The sequence below is a fragment of the Protopterus annectens genome, chromosome 1.part0, assembly GCF_019279795.1.
Source record: "Protopterus annectens isolate FY-2018-M chromosome 1.part0, PAN1.0, whole genome shotgun sequence".
In the NCBI taxonomy this organism is placed as follows: Eukaryota; Metazoa; Chordata; order Ceratodontiformes; family Protopteridae; genus Protopterus; species Protopterus annectens.
This window is the reverse complement of record NC_056725.1, coordinates 201,928,366-201,948,806: the sequence shown is the minus strand read 5'-3', so window position 1 is coordinate 201,948,806 and position 20,441 is coordinate 201,928,366. Positions and strand designations below refer to the sequence as shown.

Below are 20,441 nucleotides of genomic sequence, written 5' to 3'. Positions count from 1 at the left end.
GCATATGTATTACTACATTTATTCTGCCATGCAAGTGGTGAATACTTTCAGGACTCCATAGTTACCATTGCATGTGTTGTTACACCTTTCTGCCTACTGTTTGTACATTTCACATGGAGTCTGTGGGGCATCCCTGTAAGTCATTCACTGTTGCTATGTCTAGGCTCTTAACTATTCAAATATGGTGGTGTCAAACCTCTCATGTGTACAAATATTTGCAGGTTGTCCACATTTCTGCCGCATATTTTGGTCAATATCTCATGCACAGCTTTTTCTGGCAAATCACTCTGGGCTCAAGTCAGAATATAGTGACAAACATTCAAGTTTCAGACTTCATACCCTTCCAAACATCCCACAAAATGCAGACCCTGTTACTCTCTGAACTGTCTGCGTTTGTTGTAACATTATTTGTAATGTGTCCCTGGTTTTGGGCCTTTGCTCCACATATTTTATTACTTGGTCCGGATGTGTTCCTGTAAGAGGTTGTGGGGTATGGGTAGTGATTATCCTGCTGTGAGTATGTGTGTGGCTTGCAAGGTGCTACAGTGACATTATTACCTACTAGCTACCAACTAGCATGGCTGTTTCTGTTCACACACTACTATTATGGAAATCCACTAGTTTTGACAGTAACTCTAAATGACATGCTTTGTGTACTACACATCCTATATTCCCTTTACATTCATTCCTACTATTACATGATATATTTATTTTAGCACAATGTTCTTGTATAAGAGTCATGGCTTAGTGGTAAGTCATGCAGACTACTGTTTCCAATATCCTGGGTTCGGGACTGACAGTGGGATTTTATTTTGCTTTTGAACTGACTACAGGACCTGTCAATCAGAGTGACTAAGGCACTTTTAAGCAGTTGTAACCGGGTTAGCGCTGGTTTGCGCAGAGCTCACACATGCGCACTGGCGTTTAGCTCTGCTCACACAAGCGCAAACCCGCTTAAAACCGCTTAAACGTGCTTACTCTTGCACACACCCGTGCTATTTTCTTTGAAAGAAATGAAAATGGGGAGACAGGAAAGTGGTGAAAAAGGGGTCACAAAGAGGGTAAGACAGTAGGGAAGCAAGCTTGGGATTTGCAGGAGGGATGTAGGTAAGGCCCATAGCTGCCCATTTCTTCATCAGCAACAGCTGTGCATATGTTTGTAATTTGGTGTGACATTTGATACCTTCCACCTCTGAGAGAGGTGTAAGGACAACAATAATACTTGTTGTACAGCCAATTGTAATTGATAGTTTCCATGTCTGGTAGACATATGTGCGGAATGGGCAGCTATGTATGGGGCGTAATTTTTTTGTGGGTACAGAGTGCCCTTTTTTTTTTTTTTCAGGTGAGAGTGGTATGTCAGGTGAAGGAAGTCGGTATAGCTGGGGAGGTAGGTTGGGTCAACAGACAAGACAAACAAGACGCATACAGGGGCGGTGTATGACACGTGTGGGGGGGTTACACAATTGATGGGGACGGAGGTTTGGATATCCAGAGCCCATGAGCCCACAGATGGCAACAGTGGAACTGATATCCCCACCCATGGGCAGTTGCCACTGTTCCTTCACTGCCCAGGATGGGCTGTGCTGGGGGCTGTGTAGGCCGGGCAACAGGCATGCCCGTAAGTTGTGCCACCTGTGCCTCAAGCTGGCGTAGGGGCTCGAGAACAGAGTCCCGGATCTCCCTACGCACCACAGTCTGGACGCTACGGAGGGTGAGTGGTGGTTCTCCTCCGGCCACGCTTGCAGAGGGGGGACGGGCCCCATCCCCTGCAGCGCTTCCACCCACAGGTGGCACAGGGCCACCGGAGGAGGGTCCAGACTGGGCACTAGTGCCAGGTGCACTCGCCAGCTGAGGTGGGAGACGTGGGTCCGCTGGAACCCGCCTTCCCTGTCGTCCTGTGTTTTGCATTATGTCATGACAGTTTGGGTTAGTAACATACAATACCATTCACAATTAGTTGTAACAGCATACATTAGTATTCCCATTAACCAAACACCCAGATATTCACACCATTGAACAGCAAGTATAACACATGCATAATTTGAACAGCAATACACAGTCCAACAACATGCAGGGTTGATTGATGGCAACAGGCCATCAGGTTTGGATGTATGAACAGGGCAGATGCATCAACGGACATGCAAATATTTATGACCCATGAGTACAAATGTCCAGGGGTGTTAATTGTGATTGCACATACCATTTTCACGTGGAATGGATTATATGTGGTTATAGGGTGGGGTGAAGAAAATATTATTAACACCTTTGAATACCAATACATATGCTGTGCATTTCTAATAGCTACAGATATATACACACTACTGTTCTAACTACAGTTTCCTATATGATAACTACTTCAATTTGGTGATAGGACTGTTACTGCTACATCAATATACATTTTATTGTTATTCATGCATGTTCATATCTGGCTTTGTTCAGCTACATCATCCTGCTACATTTGCTTTATATAGCTATAGACAACTGTGGATGTTTGATATTTCAGACAATCATGCTATCTGCATATTGCAGACTGAGAGCAGCATATCCAGATTTTGGGATACACATTCCAGCTGCAGCAACAATTTGGACACATTTCGCAGTTTGGTTCTACTTGTCACATTCATTTCATTCTGTACTGACTGCAGTATACTTTATACAGGGGTTATTACTACTTTATTGGCGGATTCATAACTCTTTCTCACACCCTCTCACTTGTTTTCATTTTACTATTCAGGATGGTGCTTACTTCTAGGCTTTATTGACATGTTTTACCTGTAGTTATTACAATCCTTTCCAGCAGTCTCACTTCTGTCATGTTTCAGTATTTCATCAGGGATATATTTCACACATGTGAGTTGCTCATCTTCTGCAGCTGTACTTTTCAGCCTGCTGCAGGTTGTGCACTATGATATTATAGGTGGGGCATCTTTATTTCAGACTTTATTTCAGACATTTTCATTTTTCTGTTTGGATTTCAAACTGCGACACACTTTTGTAATCAAACAATACTTGCAAACACTTTTACACTGTTGAAACAAACAGACAATTATCCACCACAGCAATGGAAGAAAACAGTTGCAGCAAATACGAAAAAAATCCTTTATTGCCACAAGATACAGACTTAGCGCTTTCACCAGTAAACTGGTATCCTCAGAGTCTGTTCTAACACACTTCCTTCCACATTAAATACAAAAAATACATACCCAATCATCCAATTAATCACTTAATTAAGCAGTTATTTCCTAGTTCATCATTTTTTAAAAATATAAATAACCTCTTAATCATACTCAACAGTCCATATTGTATATACAATCAGTATGATATTTATGTAATGAATATATATATATAAATTACATATAAATTCTGATAGAATATTAAATTAATCAAATATCTTCACACAAATCATTTTCACTTATCTGTGTAACTAGATTGTTACTAAAATTGATGTAACCATTTGTAAGCAAATATGTATATATGTAAATAGGAAATGAAATAAAACTAATATTACAACCCAGTGTATGCTAAAAAATAACCGTCCACATGCTTTTTTCTTCTTCATGTCCCTATTAAATACCTTAGGAACTTTTTGGTTCTACTATGTTGCATTATATTATAGCAGCCTTCCATTTTAGGTGGGGTTTTAAGGAAATATGGTCATTAAGACCAGGGTATTTGGTGGCATTGAGTCTTATTTGCCACTCTGTTTCCAATACCGCCACCCTGTTGTTCATATCTCCTGTTGATGATGGCATAACCCTGTCTATAATGAAAAACAAAAACTTTTTAAAATTGTTACAAAACCTACTATGTAAGTAAAGAGCATTATGTTCATCTTTGTTCTTAATACTTCTAACATGCTCACCTATTCTTTCACGTAGTTTACGTGTTGTCATGCCAATATAGTATGCCTCGCATGACACACAGGATGCCAAATATACGCAACACTTGGTGTTGCAATTGCAGACGCCAGGACATGCCAAGGTACGTGGGTAACCCCCCACACATGTGTAACCACCTTCTGCTATAAATCTACACGCAGTACAATTCCCACATTTGGTCATCCTAGATTTAATATATCCTTTGTTTTCCCTCTCAAGTATGTTTTTAATGTTCTTCCCCCTACAAAAAACAATTTTGGGGTTGTTCCCCAAAATTTGCCTCATTTGTTCAGTGAAGCAATAATTCCAATTCAATCTTAAACTCTCACAAAAGTCTTTAGCCATTTCATTATAGTGTAACACAAAGGTGAGACTCTCTCTTTCCTTTTCTATGTCACCCATCTTCATACTTTGGTTAGTTGTCACTGTTCCCCCACAATTAAGTATAGGTGTGTAAATTGTCCTTCTTTTCCTATATATTTCTTTCTTCGTTCTCAATAATAGCTTCATGGGGTATCCTCTTTCAAGGAATAATCCGATGAGGACATACATCTCCTTCTTAAAAATTGTATCAGAACTCACCAGCCTAGAGAGTCTCACCATTTGCCCCTTAATAAGTCCCTTTCTTTGATGGTACGGGTGGCAACTCGAAAAATGCAGCATAGAGTTAGAAAAACTAGGTTTTCTATAAATGTTACTTATTAATTTTCCTTCCTGTTTAAAGATGTTAATATCTAGGAAGTTGATTGATGTTACATTCCAATTGTGTGTAAATTTAAAAAACTCCGTGGCCTGGTTTAAATAAGCCATGAATTTGTTTATATCCTCCTCACTTCCTTTCCATAAGATCAAGATGTCATCCAGGAACCTGCTGTATAACATAATATGTAAATTAAATGCAGATGTTAAAATATATCTTCTTTCCCAGGCTAGCAGAACTAGATTTGCAAACACGGGGGCACATCTTGCCCCATTGCCACTCCTTTTGTCTGCTGGTACATCTCTCCCTCAAAACTAAGAAAGTTACTAGTCAAGATGATTCTCATGGAATCTATCACTAAATTAAGTTTACCTTGGTCAAAACATTGACTGTTTCTCAAGCTCTCTTCGAATAACTCTATACCTTCTTCGTGTGGGATGGTAGAAAAAGGTTAACCACGTCTATGGTTAAGAAAACATACTCTTCCACATCTACTTCATTGATTGTTCTAATCCTTTCAAGGCAGTGCCATGAATCCTTGATAATGTGTGGTGTTTCCATAACCACACCTTTGCATGCCTGATCTACGAGGACTGCCATGGGTTCGGTCTTGGAGCCCTTTGCCGATACTATGGGCCTACATTCTAGCTGTTCTAACCCCTTGTGTGTCTTCGGGATTCCAAATAGTACTGGTAATTTGGGAAATTTCACATACAAAAAATCAAACTCCTCCTCATTTATGACACCTTTGTAAAGAGCATCACGTAGAAATACATCTATTTTACTATATTTCCAGTTTATTTCATTTCTTGATACCCTACTGTATGTTTCTGTGTCATTAAGCATCCTCATCATGATCCCATTGTAGTCAATCTTAGCCATAATTACCATTCCCCCTCCTTTGTCGGGGCGCATACACCTAAATTCATTGGTGTCCGTAATGTCATGAATGGCCTTCCTCTCCTCTACAGTCAAGTTATCTTCCATTTGGTTTTGTTGTGCACATAATCTACGAAGATCTCTTTCCACCATTTGCTCAAAAGTGTTGATTTCATTATTTAAAGGGGGCATGAAGGTACTTTTTCTCTTAAGACAAGTAGCACCAACCACATTTTTTGCAATCAATTGAATTCCCTCCCCACCTGTGTAATATAAATGCAAGTTCAATTTCCTAGTATAATATTTCAAATTAATCAGCAATTGTGTTATGTCAATTTTATATGAAGGAACAAAACTGATCCCCTTACTGAAAATTTTAAAGTACACATTGTCAATTGACTTGTCAGTGTAATTATAAATTACATAACCTTCCCTTTTAAGAACTTCACATTTCATTTGTGAACCATTCACTTCTTTTCTAGAGACCATTTGTTAAGACCAGGGTATTTGGTGGCATTGAGTCTTATTTGCCACTCTGTTTCCAATACCGCCACCCTGTTGTTCATATCTCCTGTTGATGATGGCATAACCCTGTCTATAATGAAAAACAAAAACTTTTTAAAATTGTTATAAAACCTACTATGTAAGTAAAGAGCATTATGTTCATCTTTGTTCTTAATACTTCTAACATGCTCACCTATTCTTTCACGTAGTTTACGTGTTGTCATGCCAATATAGTATGCCTCGCATGACACACAGGATGCCAAATATACGCAACACTTGGTGTTGCAATTACAGACGCCAGGACATGCCAAGGTACGTGGGTAACCCCCCACACATGTGTAACCACCTTCTGCTATAAATCTACACGCAGTACAATTCCCACATTTGGTCATCCTAGATTTAATATATCCTTTGTTTTCCCTCTCAAGTATGTTTTTAATGTTCTTCCCCCTACAAAAAACAATTTTGGGGTTGTTCCCCCAAAGAGGGGAAATCGGCACCATCAATAGACAATGTATCCTGTTTAGAATTTTTAGTTGATTTTAATTTACATTTTTCCTTGGACTCTTGTTTTCACGAAATTGAGAATGTAGCAAATATGAGGAATGAATGTGGTGTGGATGTTGAACAAAGGCCTAGTATGTGTAGTCTTGAAATTAACGAGCAGTTAACTCTAGATACTAATTTTGTACAACTTGAAGGTAGTGAATATCAATTAAAAATTACGACATCCGAGGATCAGACCCCCAGTTTGGAAGTGGCTAATGCACTGTTGATGGATATAAGAAGTAACTCACGGGGTTTGGACCAACAAATGGTCTCTAGAAAAGAAGTGAATGGTTCACAAATGAAATGTGAAGTTCTTAAAAGGGAAGGTTATGTAATTTATAATTACACTGACAAGTCAATTGACAATGTGTACTTTAAAATTTTCAGTAAGGGGATCAGTTTTGTTCCTTCATATAAAATTGACATAACACAATTGCTGATTAATTTGAAATATTATACTAGGAAATTGAACTTGCATTTATATTACACAGGTGGGGAGGGAATTCAATTGATTGCAAAAAATGTGGTTGGTGCTACTTGTCTTAAGAGAAAAAGTACCTTCATGCCCCTTTAAATAATGAAATCAACACTTTTGAGCAAATGGTGGAAAGAGATCTTCGTAGATTATGTGCACAACAAAACCAAATGGAAGATAACTTGACTGTAGAGGAGAGGAAGGCCATTCATGACATTACGGACACCAATGAATTTAGGTGTATGCGCCCGACAAAGGAGGGGGAATGGTAATTATGGCTAAGATTGACTACAATGGGATCATGATGAGGATGCTTAATGACACAGAAACATACAGTAGGGTATCAAGAAATGAAATAAACTGGAAATATAGTAAAATAGATGTATTTCTACGTGATGCTCTTTACAAAGGTGTCATAAATGAGGAGGAGTTTGATTTTTTGTATGTGAAATTTCCCAAATTACCAGTACTATTTGGAATCCCGAAGACACACAAGGGGTTAGAACAGCTAGAATGTAGGCCCATAGTATCGGCAAAGGGCTCCAAGACCGAACCCATGGCAGTCCTCGTAGATCAGGCATGCAAAGGTGTGGTTATGGAAACACCACACATTATCAAGGATTCATGGCACTGCCTTGAAAGGATTAGAACAATCAATGAAGTAGATGTGGAAGAGTATGTTTTCTTAACCATAGACGTGGTTAACCTTTTTTCTACCATCCCACACGAAGAAGGTATAGAGTTATTCGAAGAGAGCTTGAGAAACAGTCAATGTTTTGACCAAGGTAAACTTAATTTAGTGATAGATTCCATGAGAATCATCTTGACTAGTAACTTTCTTAGTTTTGAGGGAGAGATGTACCAGCAGACAAAAGGAGTGGCAATGGGGGCAAGATGTGCCCCCGTGTTTGCAAATCTAGTTCTGCTAGCCTGGGAAAGAAGATATATTTTAACATCTGCATTTAATTTACATATTATGTTATACAGCAGGTTCCTGGATGACATCTTGATCTTATGGAAAGGAAGTGAGGAGGATATAAACAAATTCATGGCTTATTTAAACCAGGCCACGGAGTTTTTTAAATTTACACACAATTGGAATGTAACATCAATCAACTTCCTAGATATTAACATCTTTAAACAGGAAGGAAAATTAATAAGTAACATTTATAGAAAACCTAGTTTTTCTAACTCTATGCTGCATTTTTCGAGTTGCCACCCGTACCATCAAAGAAAGGGACTTATTAAGGGGCAAATGGTGAGACTCTCTAGGCTGGTGAGTTCTGATACAATTTTTAAGAAGGAGATGTATGTCCTCATCGGATTATTCCTTGAAAGAGGAGACCCCATGAAACTATTATTGAGAACGAAGAAAGAAATATATAGGAAAAGAAGGACAATTTACACACCTATACTTAATTGTGGGGGAACAGTGACAACTAACCAAAGTATGAAGATGGGTGACATAGAAAAGGAAAGAGAGAGTCTCACCTTTGTGTTACACTATAATGAAATGGCTAAAGACTTTTGTGAGAGTTTAAGATTGAATTGGAATTATTGCTTCACTGAACAAATGAGGCAAATTTTGGGGAACAACCCCAAAATTGTTTTTTGTAGGGGGAAGAACATTAAAAACATACTTGAGAGGGAAAACAAAGGATATATTAAATCTAGGATGACCAAATGTGGGAATTGTACTGCGTGTAGATTTATAGCAGAAGGTGGTTACACATGTGTGGGGGGTTACCCACGTACCTTGGCATGTCCTGGCGTCTGCAATTGCAACACCAAGTGTTGCGTATATTTGGCATCCTGTGTGTCATGCGAGGCATACTATATTGGCATGACAACACGTAAACTACGTGAAAGAATAGGTGAGCATGTTAGAAGTATTAAGAACAAAGATGAACATAATGCTCTTTACTTACATAGTAGGTTTTGTAACAATTTTAAAAAGTTTTTGTTTTTCATTATAGACAGGGTTATGCCATCATCAACAGGAGATATGAACAACAGGGTGGCGGTATTGGAAACAGAGTGGCAAATAAGACTCAATGCCACCAAATACCCTGGTCTTAATGACCATATTTCCTTAAAACCCCACCTAAAATGGAAGGCTGCTATAATATAATGCAACACAGTAGAACCAAAAAGTTCCTAAGGTATTTAATAGGGACATGAAGAATGAAAAAAGCATGTGGATGGTTACTTTTTAGTATACACTGGGTTGTAATATTAGTTTTATTTCATTTCCTATTTACATATATACATATTTGCTTACAAATGGTTACATCAATTTTAGTAACAATTTAGTTACACACATAAGTGAAAATGATTTGTGTGAAGATATTTGATTAATTTAATATTCTATCAGAATTTATATGTAATTTATATATATATATTCATTACATAAATATCATACTTATTGTATATACAATATGGACTGTTGAGTATGATTAAGAGGTTATTTATATTTTTAAAAAATGATGAACTAGGAAATAACTGCTTAATTAAGTGATTAATTGGATGATTGGGTATGTATTTTTTGTATTTAATGTGGAAGGAAGTGTGTTAGAACAGACTCTGAGGATACCAGTTTACTGGTGAAAGCGCTAAGTCTGTATCTTGTGGCAATAAAGGATTTTTTTCGTATTTGCTGCAACTGTTTTCTTCCATTGCTGTGGTGGATAATTGTCTGTTTGTTTCATCGTTGTGGATCCTGGTGTTGGTATCCAGTTCTGTTTTCATACTTTTACACTGTTACTTGCACATTTTATTACTTAGTGACTACACTGCACTCTTTTGCTAACTGTCATACTTTTATATTTCTTTACAGTTACTGGGAGTGGATTACTGACCTGCCTGGTGGCGCAACCGCACCAGCCTATCGCCATAGGCTCTGCGGTTCGCAGAATGGACACCTGCAGCTGTAATATAAATGAAGTAATATTGGAATACACATCTCCATAATATCAGCTAATTTAATTTCTTACATACATAATTAAATGTAACTTACTCAGTAGTGGGGTGTTGGGCATTTGCCGGGCCTCCTGGATCCAAAGGTTCAATTGGTCCTGCTTGCATCTCTTCAGGTCTGCATGGTGGTGACGGACCTGCTCACCAGTCCTTGGAATCCCTGTGGCACTGGTAAGATCATGAGCCAACCGGTCCCACGCCTCAGCCCTATATGCTCCCCACAGGACCTGGCCCTGCATGAGTTGGGCCTCATGATTGTGGACTAGGAGCCAGACCATGTATCTGGACTCCTCAATACCCCACCTCTGTGCTCGAAAGCAACTACCCTCACCTACACCTGACATTCTGGCTGCAAGTCAGTTCTACAATCGTTTATGCTGTGTATTCCCGCCTATGGGGCTTATATATGCCGTTTTCCCGCACTTATCTGTGATTGGCCATTTTGGAATTGTATCCACTTCACAAAACCTGCTTTGTCATGCTCCACTTTCTATTCATTCCTATATATTTGCTATTACTGCATTGTTGAGTACAGCTGTTGTAGCTTAGTGGTTCAGTACCTTGACTATGGTGCATGGTATCCTGGGTTCGAACCTGGCCACTGCTTTTATATTTTATGACTGTCTAGACAGGCTAGGGGGTGTGTCTGTGTAAAGGCAGTTTTGTTACAGCTTGCTCAACGTTGCCCGTCGGTTAGCTTGGCGCGGTGCGCGGCTTCGTGCAAACGGGGTGCGCTGGTTTACACCTCATTTGGCTGTCAGCACGCATAGTATGCTCAGCTCAGCTAGGGGCACACAGTTTCAGCGTGTGAAACCACTGCTCACCTACGGGCACTCATTTTGCACCTGTTAAACCACTGCTAACCTACGGGCAGATGCACTCACCTTGTTAAACTGTAGCTCAGCTATAGGCACATCTGGCATTTTTTTATTGTTTTGTTACCTCACATTTCTTCAAAATAAATGGACTAGTTCATTACATTTTACATAAAATGTGATTTTATATGTGTACATGTTTGTCAGGGACTTGTTTTGTGCTTATTTTGCTAAAAATAAAAGTTGGCATTGTGGAGGCTCGAACCATGAATGCCTGCTCTTTAGCTGACGTGTCTACCGCTACGCTATTGCTTCTTGGCTTACTTTGCATATTTAGTTCTTATATGCTTTCCCACTGACTGTTAACTGTAGCTGCGCTACGGGCATGCCCGCGCAAACGAGCGCACTCAGGGTTAAACATCTTTACAATTTAAAAAAAATATATCACATGTTCATTTATATATTTTCTGTTCATAGTCTGTGGGGGCATGTGTTGTGTTGTGTTTATTCAAATTTCCGTGGACTCTGTCGTGGGTGTTTACTTTGGGCACTTTTACTCTTCTGGGGGCGTGTCCGCTTGCAGGGCTTGGCCTACGGACACGCCCCCTACTGTCTTACACGGACCGTGTTAGACTTAGGTGTGATTCAGCATGCTCTCATGAATATGCAGAGCATGCTGACATCACTCCATTTAACTGCAGCCTCCGTGTAAGAGTTATAACTCTTACATGGAGGCTTCGTGAATCCTGCCCGATGTACAAGAATATTACTGTATATTACCATAATATAGCTCTCAAGTGGTGTGCCATTAAGAATTATGCGTGTATGTGATATGTATACCCTCAAGAAATATTTAAAAAATTGTACACATCTTTTTTCATTCTTTTATGCAGCCAAACATGCCTTCCTTGAATGATGCACTTATTGATTGCTTGGCTTCTAGTTCCCTAAATAAGTCTGTCCTTTATCTGCACTACTGGGTCTTAGAGTGACCACTGTAAAATGTCTTCCCTCTTCAGCTTTAAGTATCAGAAATCATCCTCTGGTACTTTTAATGGCTGTCTCTTTAGTAAAAGGAAGTCTTACCATGAAAACCTATTTTTTGCTTTTGACTAGTTTATGTTCGTTTCCATATTTAATATGAAATATGTCTTTCAGTTTTCAGCTTATTCCTACCTTTTTCAAATTCCATTTTGCATATACCCACACAGTCTGAGAAGCTGTGAGGTAACTTTGACAATTCTGATCTCATAATGCTAAAACAAGGCTTAGAAACAAATCTGGAGCCAGCAAAAAGCTGCACATTTTGTTACTTGTGAAAGCTTCAGAATACTTCAGAAAGTGTTGCAATGATATTAAAGAAACTTAGTTTAACTCTTTTAAGACCCAGCAAAGCATCTCCTTCAGTAGCAATCCAAATGGTTTTGAGCCAAAGCCAAAAGTCAGACCAGCTTATTCAATTAGCCTGAAGGACTTAGTTATCCATAGTAATTCAAGCCCTTCATGTAAAGAATGTGCAACTGTTTCTTCTTACGTTTGATCCTGTAGCACTGCTAATACTGAAATCCCACAGCATCTTACTCATCCGCTGTAAGCTACTCTGACTCAGACTATACTCTTCCATTCAATTTTGTTCACATAAACTCTCCTGAAGTTACATATATAAAGCTAATCTGTCTCTGATTCATCATTTATGATTTACAACTTTCCTGTCTTGAGATAGCTTGTAACTCCACTTCAAAAACTTTGATTTCTCTTTCATTTTTTTCTGTAACATATGTTTTTTTCCCACTCCCCACTGAAGGTGTGTGCTTATGTCTCCCATCTTTCTAAATGCCCACATGACTGTAAAAACAAGATGAAAAAAAAAAACAAGTAATCTCCGTGGTATCCCCAAAGTCTCAAACAACCCACTAAACAAGTACAGTGGGTCCAAAAGCAAAACAGTGTAAGAAACTTCTCTGTGTGGAAGATTTTCAATCCATATATATCTAGTTAATCACTGCATATTAATCAGATCAGACAATGGTAATAGAACTGGGTCTATGTTACGTTATCGAACGATGAAAAGAGCGAATACTCTTTCATCAAACTTGAAAGGTTGACACCACTAAGCTGCGAAGACAAGGAAGAGCGACTTTTTTCCTAGGGAAAAAAATCACTGCTCCACAAAAAAATAAATAAATAAATTCACTCCGAGATCGCACCATAGTGGAGGAAATGGCAAAGTCCTGAAGATGGCCCACCGATTTTTTTTTCCCTGGGAAAGAAATCAATGTTCCGTATCTTCGCTGTTTAGTACTGTTGACTTTTACAATTCAATGAAAGAGCATTGGCACTTTTCTTTATTTGATAACATAACATAGATTAATGTGATTTTCCCAGGGGATATCCTCGCATAAAACCAGACAGGAACACAATACAGGACCACCCTCCTCAAAAAAAAAAAAAATTCAAACACACTCCCCCCTTCTTAAATATACCAACTCTGAAATTGCACCATAGTGGAAGAAATGACAGAGTCCTGAAGATGGCCCACCGATTTTTTTCCCTGGGAAAAAAAATAGATGTTCTGTGTCTTTGCTGTTTGGTGCTGTTGACTTTTACAGTTCGATGAAAGGGTGTTCACTCTTTTCATTGTGTGATAATGTAACATAGACAGATTAATGTGATTTTCCCAGGGGAGATCCTTGCACAAAACCAGACAGGGGCACAATAGAGGACCACCAGGAGGCTGCCCCCACCCCCAACATCTCATTCACCACCATCCCAATCCCCTCTGGCTATCAATACTCCACAGAAGCCTTTGGCATCACAGATGGATCAGGACAGGAACATAAGCCATAGAGACAAACAGAACTGACAGAGAGTTTTACAGGATGAATTGTCTGTGTACTTAATAAAGGATTTTCGACTGCAAACAGACTGCCTACCCTGCTTGGATTACTGTTGAATACTTAATAATTCTGTAGAATATTTTAAATTATATATTTTTTATTATCTTTTTGACTTAAGATGAGTTTAAGTTCGCTACTTCTGCTACCATTGTCTGATCTGATTAATATACAGTGATTAACTAGATATATATGGATTGAAAATCTTCCACACAGAGAAGTTTCTTACACTGTTTTGTTTTAAAATACAAGATGAAGAGACCTAAATCTCTAGTCCTACATATGTAGCACTTGTTGATATGATCGATATCTTTGCTACAGAATTCTCCTCCTCTGGAACTAACTCCTACTTTCTGTAACGCAATGCACATTTTTCACTGTCATCATATCTACCCCCTATTCCCATATCCCATCCACCCCCAACTCATTTAAGTTTTTTTATCACTATGGACCCACCCTCACAAACATACAACCAATCCACAACAACTTCCTCCCACCAGAACCTAACTACCTAATAACCTCTTACATCACCAAATACTGTAATTGAAAAAAATAATTTGGCCCACCTATAAAATTATACTACCAATCCATAACAACTTCCTCCACCCAAACCTAACCAACCAATAACATCCTCTTACATCTCCTTATTACTATAACTGACAATATCTGTTCTCTACTCTTCACCATTTAAATATGCTCTGCTATAAATCACCCCACACCCTAAACTCACCATTCCCCACCATGATACAGTGTCTCACTCTAACCTGTCTCATCCTTGTATTCTTAACTTGCTGTACATCTAACCAAACACAACTCCCTTTCCGTATTAACAAAAGACTCATGTTTACAATGTAACAACTTCATCCATTCTGTTCAATATAGGTACCCACTGATACAAAAATCACCTTATTAAACCTAAACTACTCCATACCTCCAAAAAAGGTGCAAGAGCACTGTCACCCCTAAAACCAAAGCAACACATTCATATAACTGCACTACTCAACTTACTGATAGCAGGTGGCATTCACCCCAACTCGACCCTCTCTGGCACCAAGTTATTCCACAAGTAATAAATCAACCTTGCCCAAAAACCTAAACTCTTCTCCCAACAAAATAAGAAATAGCAACAAGAAACTCCAGCTCTTCCATATGAACATTAGAAGCATTACAAACAAAATAGCAGTACTTTATGCATGGATAAAATATCAGTTCCCTGACATATTGGTAATAACAGAATCTTGGTTAAAACCAAATATCAGTAATACAAAAATACTCCCCCCTCCCCACCAGCTTTAACATCTTTAGAGCTGAAAGATCAAACAAAAAAGCAGGAGGAGTAGCAATAATTTACCAGTTCAGCATAAACCTATCACCTCTCACATCTCCTGTCCCTGCTTCCTCAATGTCAAACTAAGTAACCTAAAACTAGATGCCCACAAAACAATATGAGTTGTGGCCTTTTATATCCCACCTGAACACAACATCACACAAAACAATATGGGTTATGGCCTTTTATATCCCACCTGAAGACAATATCAGCACATTGGAGGGAACTCTGTCCTGGGTATCTGATAATGTACATGCAGAGACAATTAGACTCTAGGCAATGTTAACATCAACTAGTCAAGTGTCATCTCTGACATAACAACTTCTGGTATAAACCTGTACAATTTCTCGCAACTTATCAGTGATCCTGATAGAAGAATCAACCTGAAAAATTGTAAAACTACCACCCTGGGCTAGTTATTAATATGTCACCATAACACTATAATCTCCCATAACACCTTCACTGGCACACTTAGTCACTATCTGCCATGCAGGCCACAAGAGAATGCCCTGCTTGTCACAGGGCCCAGGGAGCACACATTTAAATCCTCTCACAACATGAACATCTTTGACCCACAGCTGTAACACCTCAGTACAATCTCACAACTGGAACATCCTAAAAGTCTTACCACTAGATATTGGTTTTGTCTATTTTAATAAGATAGTTATGGAACTGCTAAAAAGCATGCCCTTCTTAGGATTAAAAGAGTGCAAACCAGCCCTGCTCCTTCGGTATATAAATTATCCATGATATACATGATCTATGCCTAACTGTTATGTAGTTAAAGTTTTCTCTCACAACATCAGCTGTTTAGTGGTCTGTTCTATGTAATGCAAACTGTAAGAACCAAATTCAAATCCCAAGATACTCCACAGTCAGAGGCAGTGATAACATTATAAATATTTCCTTGAATGCATGTATTCTTTGGGACATGAAGAAATCAGTCCTGGTTAAAGAAATGACTTGTATTAACTTTCACAGTGCCTTATATAATCATATATGCAGGGAGCTAGCCCAGTACATACACAGTCATAGCAATCCTGCTTGTGATGTTGATAGCTCAGACTCAGGAGCATTTATCCTATGAAGATACTTGTTCCCATCCTTTAAAGAAAGTATTCTTAGACTGAAACAAAAATGAATGTGGTTTATACTACTTTGTGCATGTGATGATCTTTGTATTTATGTGTTTCAAATTTTGTTTTCTGTCTTCTTTAAAGCTGAACATTTTAAGTCTTGTTTGGGTGGAGTTGGGAACTCTTGTCCTTGAGGTAAAGACAGTCCACACTACCAGATGCAGAAAGCATTGAGGTTACTGAAAAAAACATTACAAATAAGTACAATCAAAGACTGAATATAACTTCTGAAACTTTTTTTATAGCAGTTCAAGTCACTCAAAATAATGTGATTACATTTCACATAAAATATATTTTTCTTAGACATATTTTTAGCATAAAAGAATATCGCTGCATAGACATTCGTGGTTATTTCATGTTCGTTTGTTATTTTTCAGGGCTTATTGGTGGCAATCCTGTACTGCTTTGTCAATAAAGAGGTAAGGTAATAACACTGCTTTTTAATTTTTTTTTTCATTCTCTCATTTTCACACATTCCAGCAATACAAACCAATTTCTGAAAGGTTCACAATGCACGCTGCATGACACATTCTCTTGAGCATATAATCTCTCAGAATAACCCAGCATTCACATTAGAGGACTGGTGGATTACTAACATACACCTATAATAAGAAAGTATTTATGAAACTTACTGGCTACATTAGGAAAGTAATGTGAGCAGTTGAGGATAGTTCAGGGAAAATATGCACGTGTTTAACAGTAAGCTTGCCATACTTTTATATGTGAAGTAAATGGTGACAGTAGGACTGCCATATTAAACATTGTGTTATGAGTCAATACAATTAATGGTGTTGCTTCAAAAGACATGGATTTGTAAATTTACAGTTTTCATATCATTTTGAATGTTGTACTGAGAGATAATTTCCTAACATAAAGATGAAAATGAGTTATTGAGGTCTGACATGTCATCCATTCACTTCTTGCATTGTCTCTTTCTCCTCCATAATGTCAAGCTAAAAATACACATGTAGCTAATTCACATACAAAGTATAACATGAGGACTTTGCTAATTATATCTTTTCATCTGGATGGAAGTAATTTGGGGGTGTTAGAAGAGAAGAAAATGGTATTGGAACAACAATACTGCCGGGCAATGCACTATCGAAGAGTTACCTGAATGTCAGTGTCCCGTGGATAGTAGTGCTTCTCCTATAATTAATCTCAGCCCCTTAAAATCGGTAAGTCTTTGATGCCAAATGATTCAGAGCATTGTTGTTAATAAAATCACACTACACAACAAGAATACAGAGGTTTTGCTGGCTGGCAAAGTCAAGTACTGTTCTGACTACTTTTAAGGTTAGTCCTGATGATTGGATGGGTAGACACAAATTTACACTAGAATTGTTATCTACAGCCCTGCTCAGTTTGGGATGCAAGCACTATTAAGTATATGGCCAGGCATCTTAATGTCCTTGTAACTTTTTGCTAGTATTGTTTCTATGTTCCTGTGGAAGCCCTCCCCCCTTCACATGACCATTCATATTTGTTAATCTAAATATATTGTCTTTCAACTGAGCAACCATGGAATAAGGAGAAACACCCTCAAGGGAAAAGTCAGTATTTATGTGAACTGTGATCTCACAGGCATAGTCCTAAAAGTAGAAAGTGTGATCAGGAAAGATCAAAATCAGGAAGCTGGAACAGAGAAATTGTGCTAAAACAGATAAAACAATGAACAGTACTCACATGAAGAACAAACATTATAGGGAAGATGTGAAGAGTAGAATGACTAACTATGGTTTACTTAACACCTACCAGCTCATAGCTGTGCTTTTGGCCAGAGCCATAGTTACTTGGTTTGGTGTTCTGTGCAGTTCCTCAAACTGCTGTCCCCTCAAGTCAAAATTGCAAAGCTGAGGAATAAAAAAGAAAAACTCTCTTTCTTGTCTTCTTAAAGTTGAAGACCAAAAAAAAAACCTCCTGTGCTCAGTAACTGTACCATGCTACTTGCTACCAATAAAACAAGCAGTTTGCTGCAGTTAAATTGTCACACATCATACAATGTGTGTCAATATTTCTGCTGAGCCATAAATGCAATGTCGGCATTCATTTATAATGCCACAAGATCTTTGCAGCTACAATAAGCAGTGCTGGTTCTGCACTCACACCATTGGCAGCTGTTGATTACACCCCCTAAAAACTTTCTTGTGGAGTAGCTTCCCTCTTTTCCCAACACTAGTGGCTCCACTTTTGGCACTGGTAAATTAACTCTAAATTGTGAAATAATTGTTATTTTGCAAGTATTTCCCTTCTTATTTTAAAGATAATAATTTCATCTCCCCAGTTTTCCTCCATGTATACTTTCTTTTGGAGAAGCCATCAGGCTCATGAGGAATGACATAGATTACCCTCATGCACATGTACCATCCACCAGATGTGGTTATGGATGCTTTTGTTTAACAGTATCTTAAAAGGACGGGAAGTGCAAACATTATGGAAGAAAGATGTGGTGGCTATAATACTTAAAGACAATAAAGACTCATCAGACCCAGCTTCATATAGCCCATTTCAAATTTAAACCATGATTATAAAGTGTTTATATGTATAATAGCTAAAAGGATGGTGAAGGTGTTGCCAGCATTGATAGATATGGATCAGTGTGGTTTTGTGGAGGGGAAGGAAACATTTGACAACATTAATAGAGCAATGATGATAAAACAACTGCGGTGGTGGTGCTGCGGTATCGTTGTCGCCTCACAGTAAGACGTCCTGTTCGGTTCTCAACTAGAGCGTCTACTGTGTGGAGACATGCGTGAATGGGCGTACCTTTGTTGAAGGTTGTGCGTCAGGGCCGGCAACTTGGCATGTAAAAATCTACTGCCAATCATTAGTGGACCAGAGTACTGCTGTGGCGACCCCTAACTGGAAAAAGCCGAAAGGCACAACAATAGAGCAATGATGATCCAGAGGGAATCAGAGTGTAAAAAAATACTGCTGTTGTTGATGGATGTTGATGCAGAAAAAGTACTGAAAAGATTAAGCTGGGATTTTATGAGTGGGGCAGTGGAAACATTTGCAATCCCTGATGCAATAATAAGGATAATTAGGAGGATGTTTGAGGGATCGGAGGCAAAAAGTAAAGTGGGAGGGTTTTTTCTTACAAGTTGTGTCTGAATAGAGGAACCAGGTAGGGATGTCCTCTTTCCCCTTTGTCATTTGCTTTATATTTAGAGCCATTGGCAAAGAAAATAAGGGACTCAGAAATTCAAGGATAAAATTGATATGGTAGTCAAGAAAAGCTGACTTTATTTGCAGACAATATTATGTTTTACCTGATAAACACAGAAAAGGACATCTCAATGCTGTGGAACATCTTGAGATAATTTCAAGCCTTTCCAGGATGTAAAATGAATGAAGATAAAACAAATGTGATAGCTGTAAACTATGGACCCACACATGAATTGGTCCAGCAATACCCATATTTATGGGGACACAATAATATGAAGAATATAGGAGTATGGATTAAAAAGGATTTTGCTATGGCAACTAAGGATATCTGGGAAGAAACTAAACAATAAATTAAAAAGGCAATTTGGAAGGAGAAAACCACTCACACTGTTGTTAAAACCTCTTCAGATAAGCTTTATTCATGTAGGCATGATACACACATTAATGCATTTATTCCACACTGCATTTTCATTTTTTCCAACTTCTTCAGATGTCAAATACACACAACCTTATCTATCGCACTTTATGTATGCCCCCAATTATTTTTTATCCAATAAAATCAACTCCCTGGTTAGTGTTCCTTAACTGTGTCCTCTTAATATTTAAACTAAAAATTCATCTTGTTAAAAACATCATAGGTAAGACAATCTGTTTAAAACATTATAAACACTTAATCTTAAAATTTTGTAACATAAACACATTGTTAATATTGATAATTTTATCAAAATCTGTAAAAATTATAATATATATATATATATATATATATATATATATATACATATATATATATATATATATATATATATATATATATATATATATATATATATATATATACATGTATAGATAGATAGATAATGCTTGTCTTAAATGTAATGTTAGAGCTCTATTGGACATTCTGAAAGTTACAATGTATTTGTCAAATAAACTTTACTATCTTAAGTACTATAAGAAGTCAAATAAAATCAACAATACTAATTTCATCTTCTTATTAAAAGTATTCCTAAACTATCTTTATGTTCCCCTTGTTATAACTTAGCAGTTCTCATTTTCAGTAGGGGTGTGATGGATATACTTTCTTTAGACCTGGGAATTTATTAGCTTCTAAAGTGATTTGCCACCATAATTCTTTACATT

The 20,441-nt window shown here is 37.9% G+C and overlaps 1 protein-coding gene across 2 annotated transcripts in view; it reads left to right on the top strand.

Moving 5' to 3' along the window:
* LOC122790142 (glucagon receptor-like) overlaps nt 1–20,441 on the top strand; it is a 2,645,547-nt gene that overhangs the window by 2,609,465 nt on the left and 15,641 nt on the right. For both annotated transcript variants that reach the window (XM_044057770.1, XM_044057782.1), the window contains one exon: nt 16,514–16,555. In XM_044057770.1, coding sequence (XP_043913705.1) covers nt 16,514–16,555 — 42 coding nt within the window. The remainder of the gene's footprint in view (nt 1–16,513; nt 16,556–20,441) is intronic.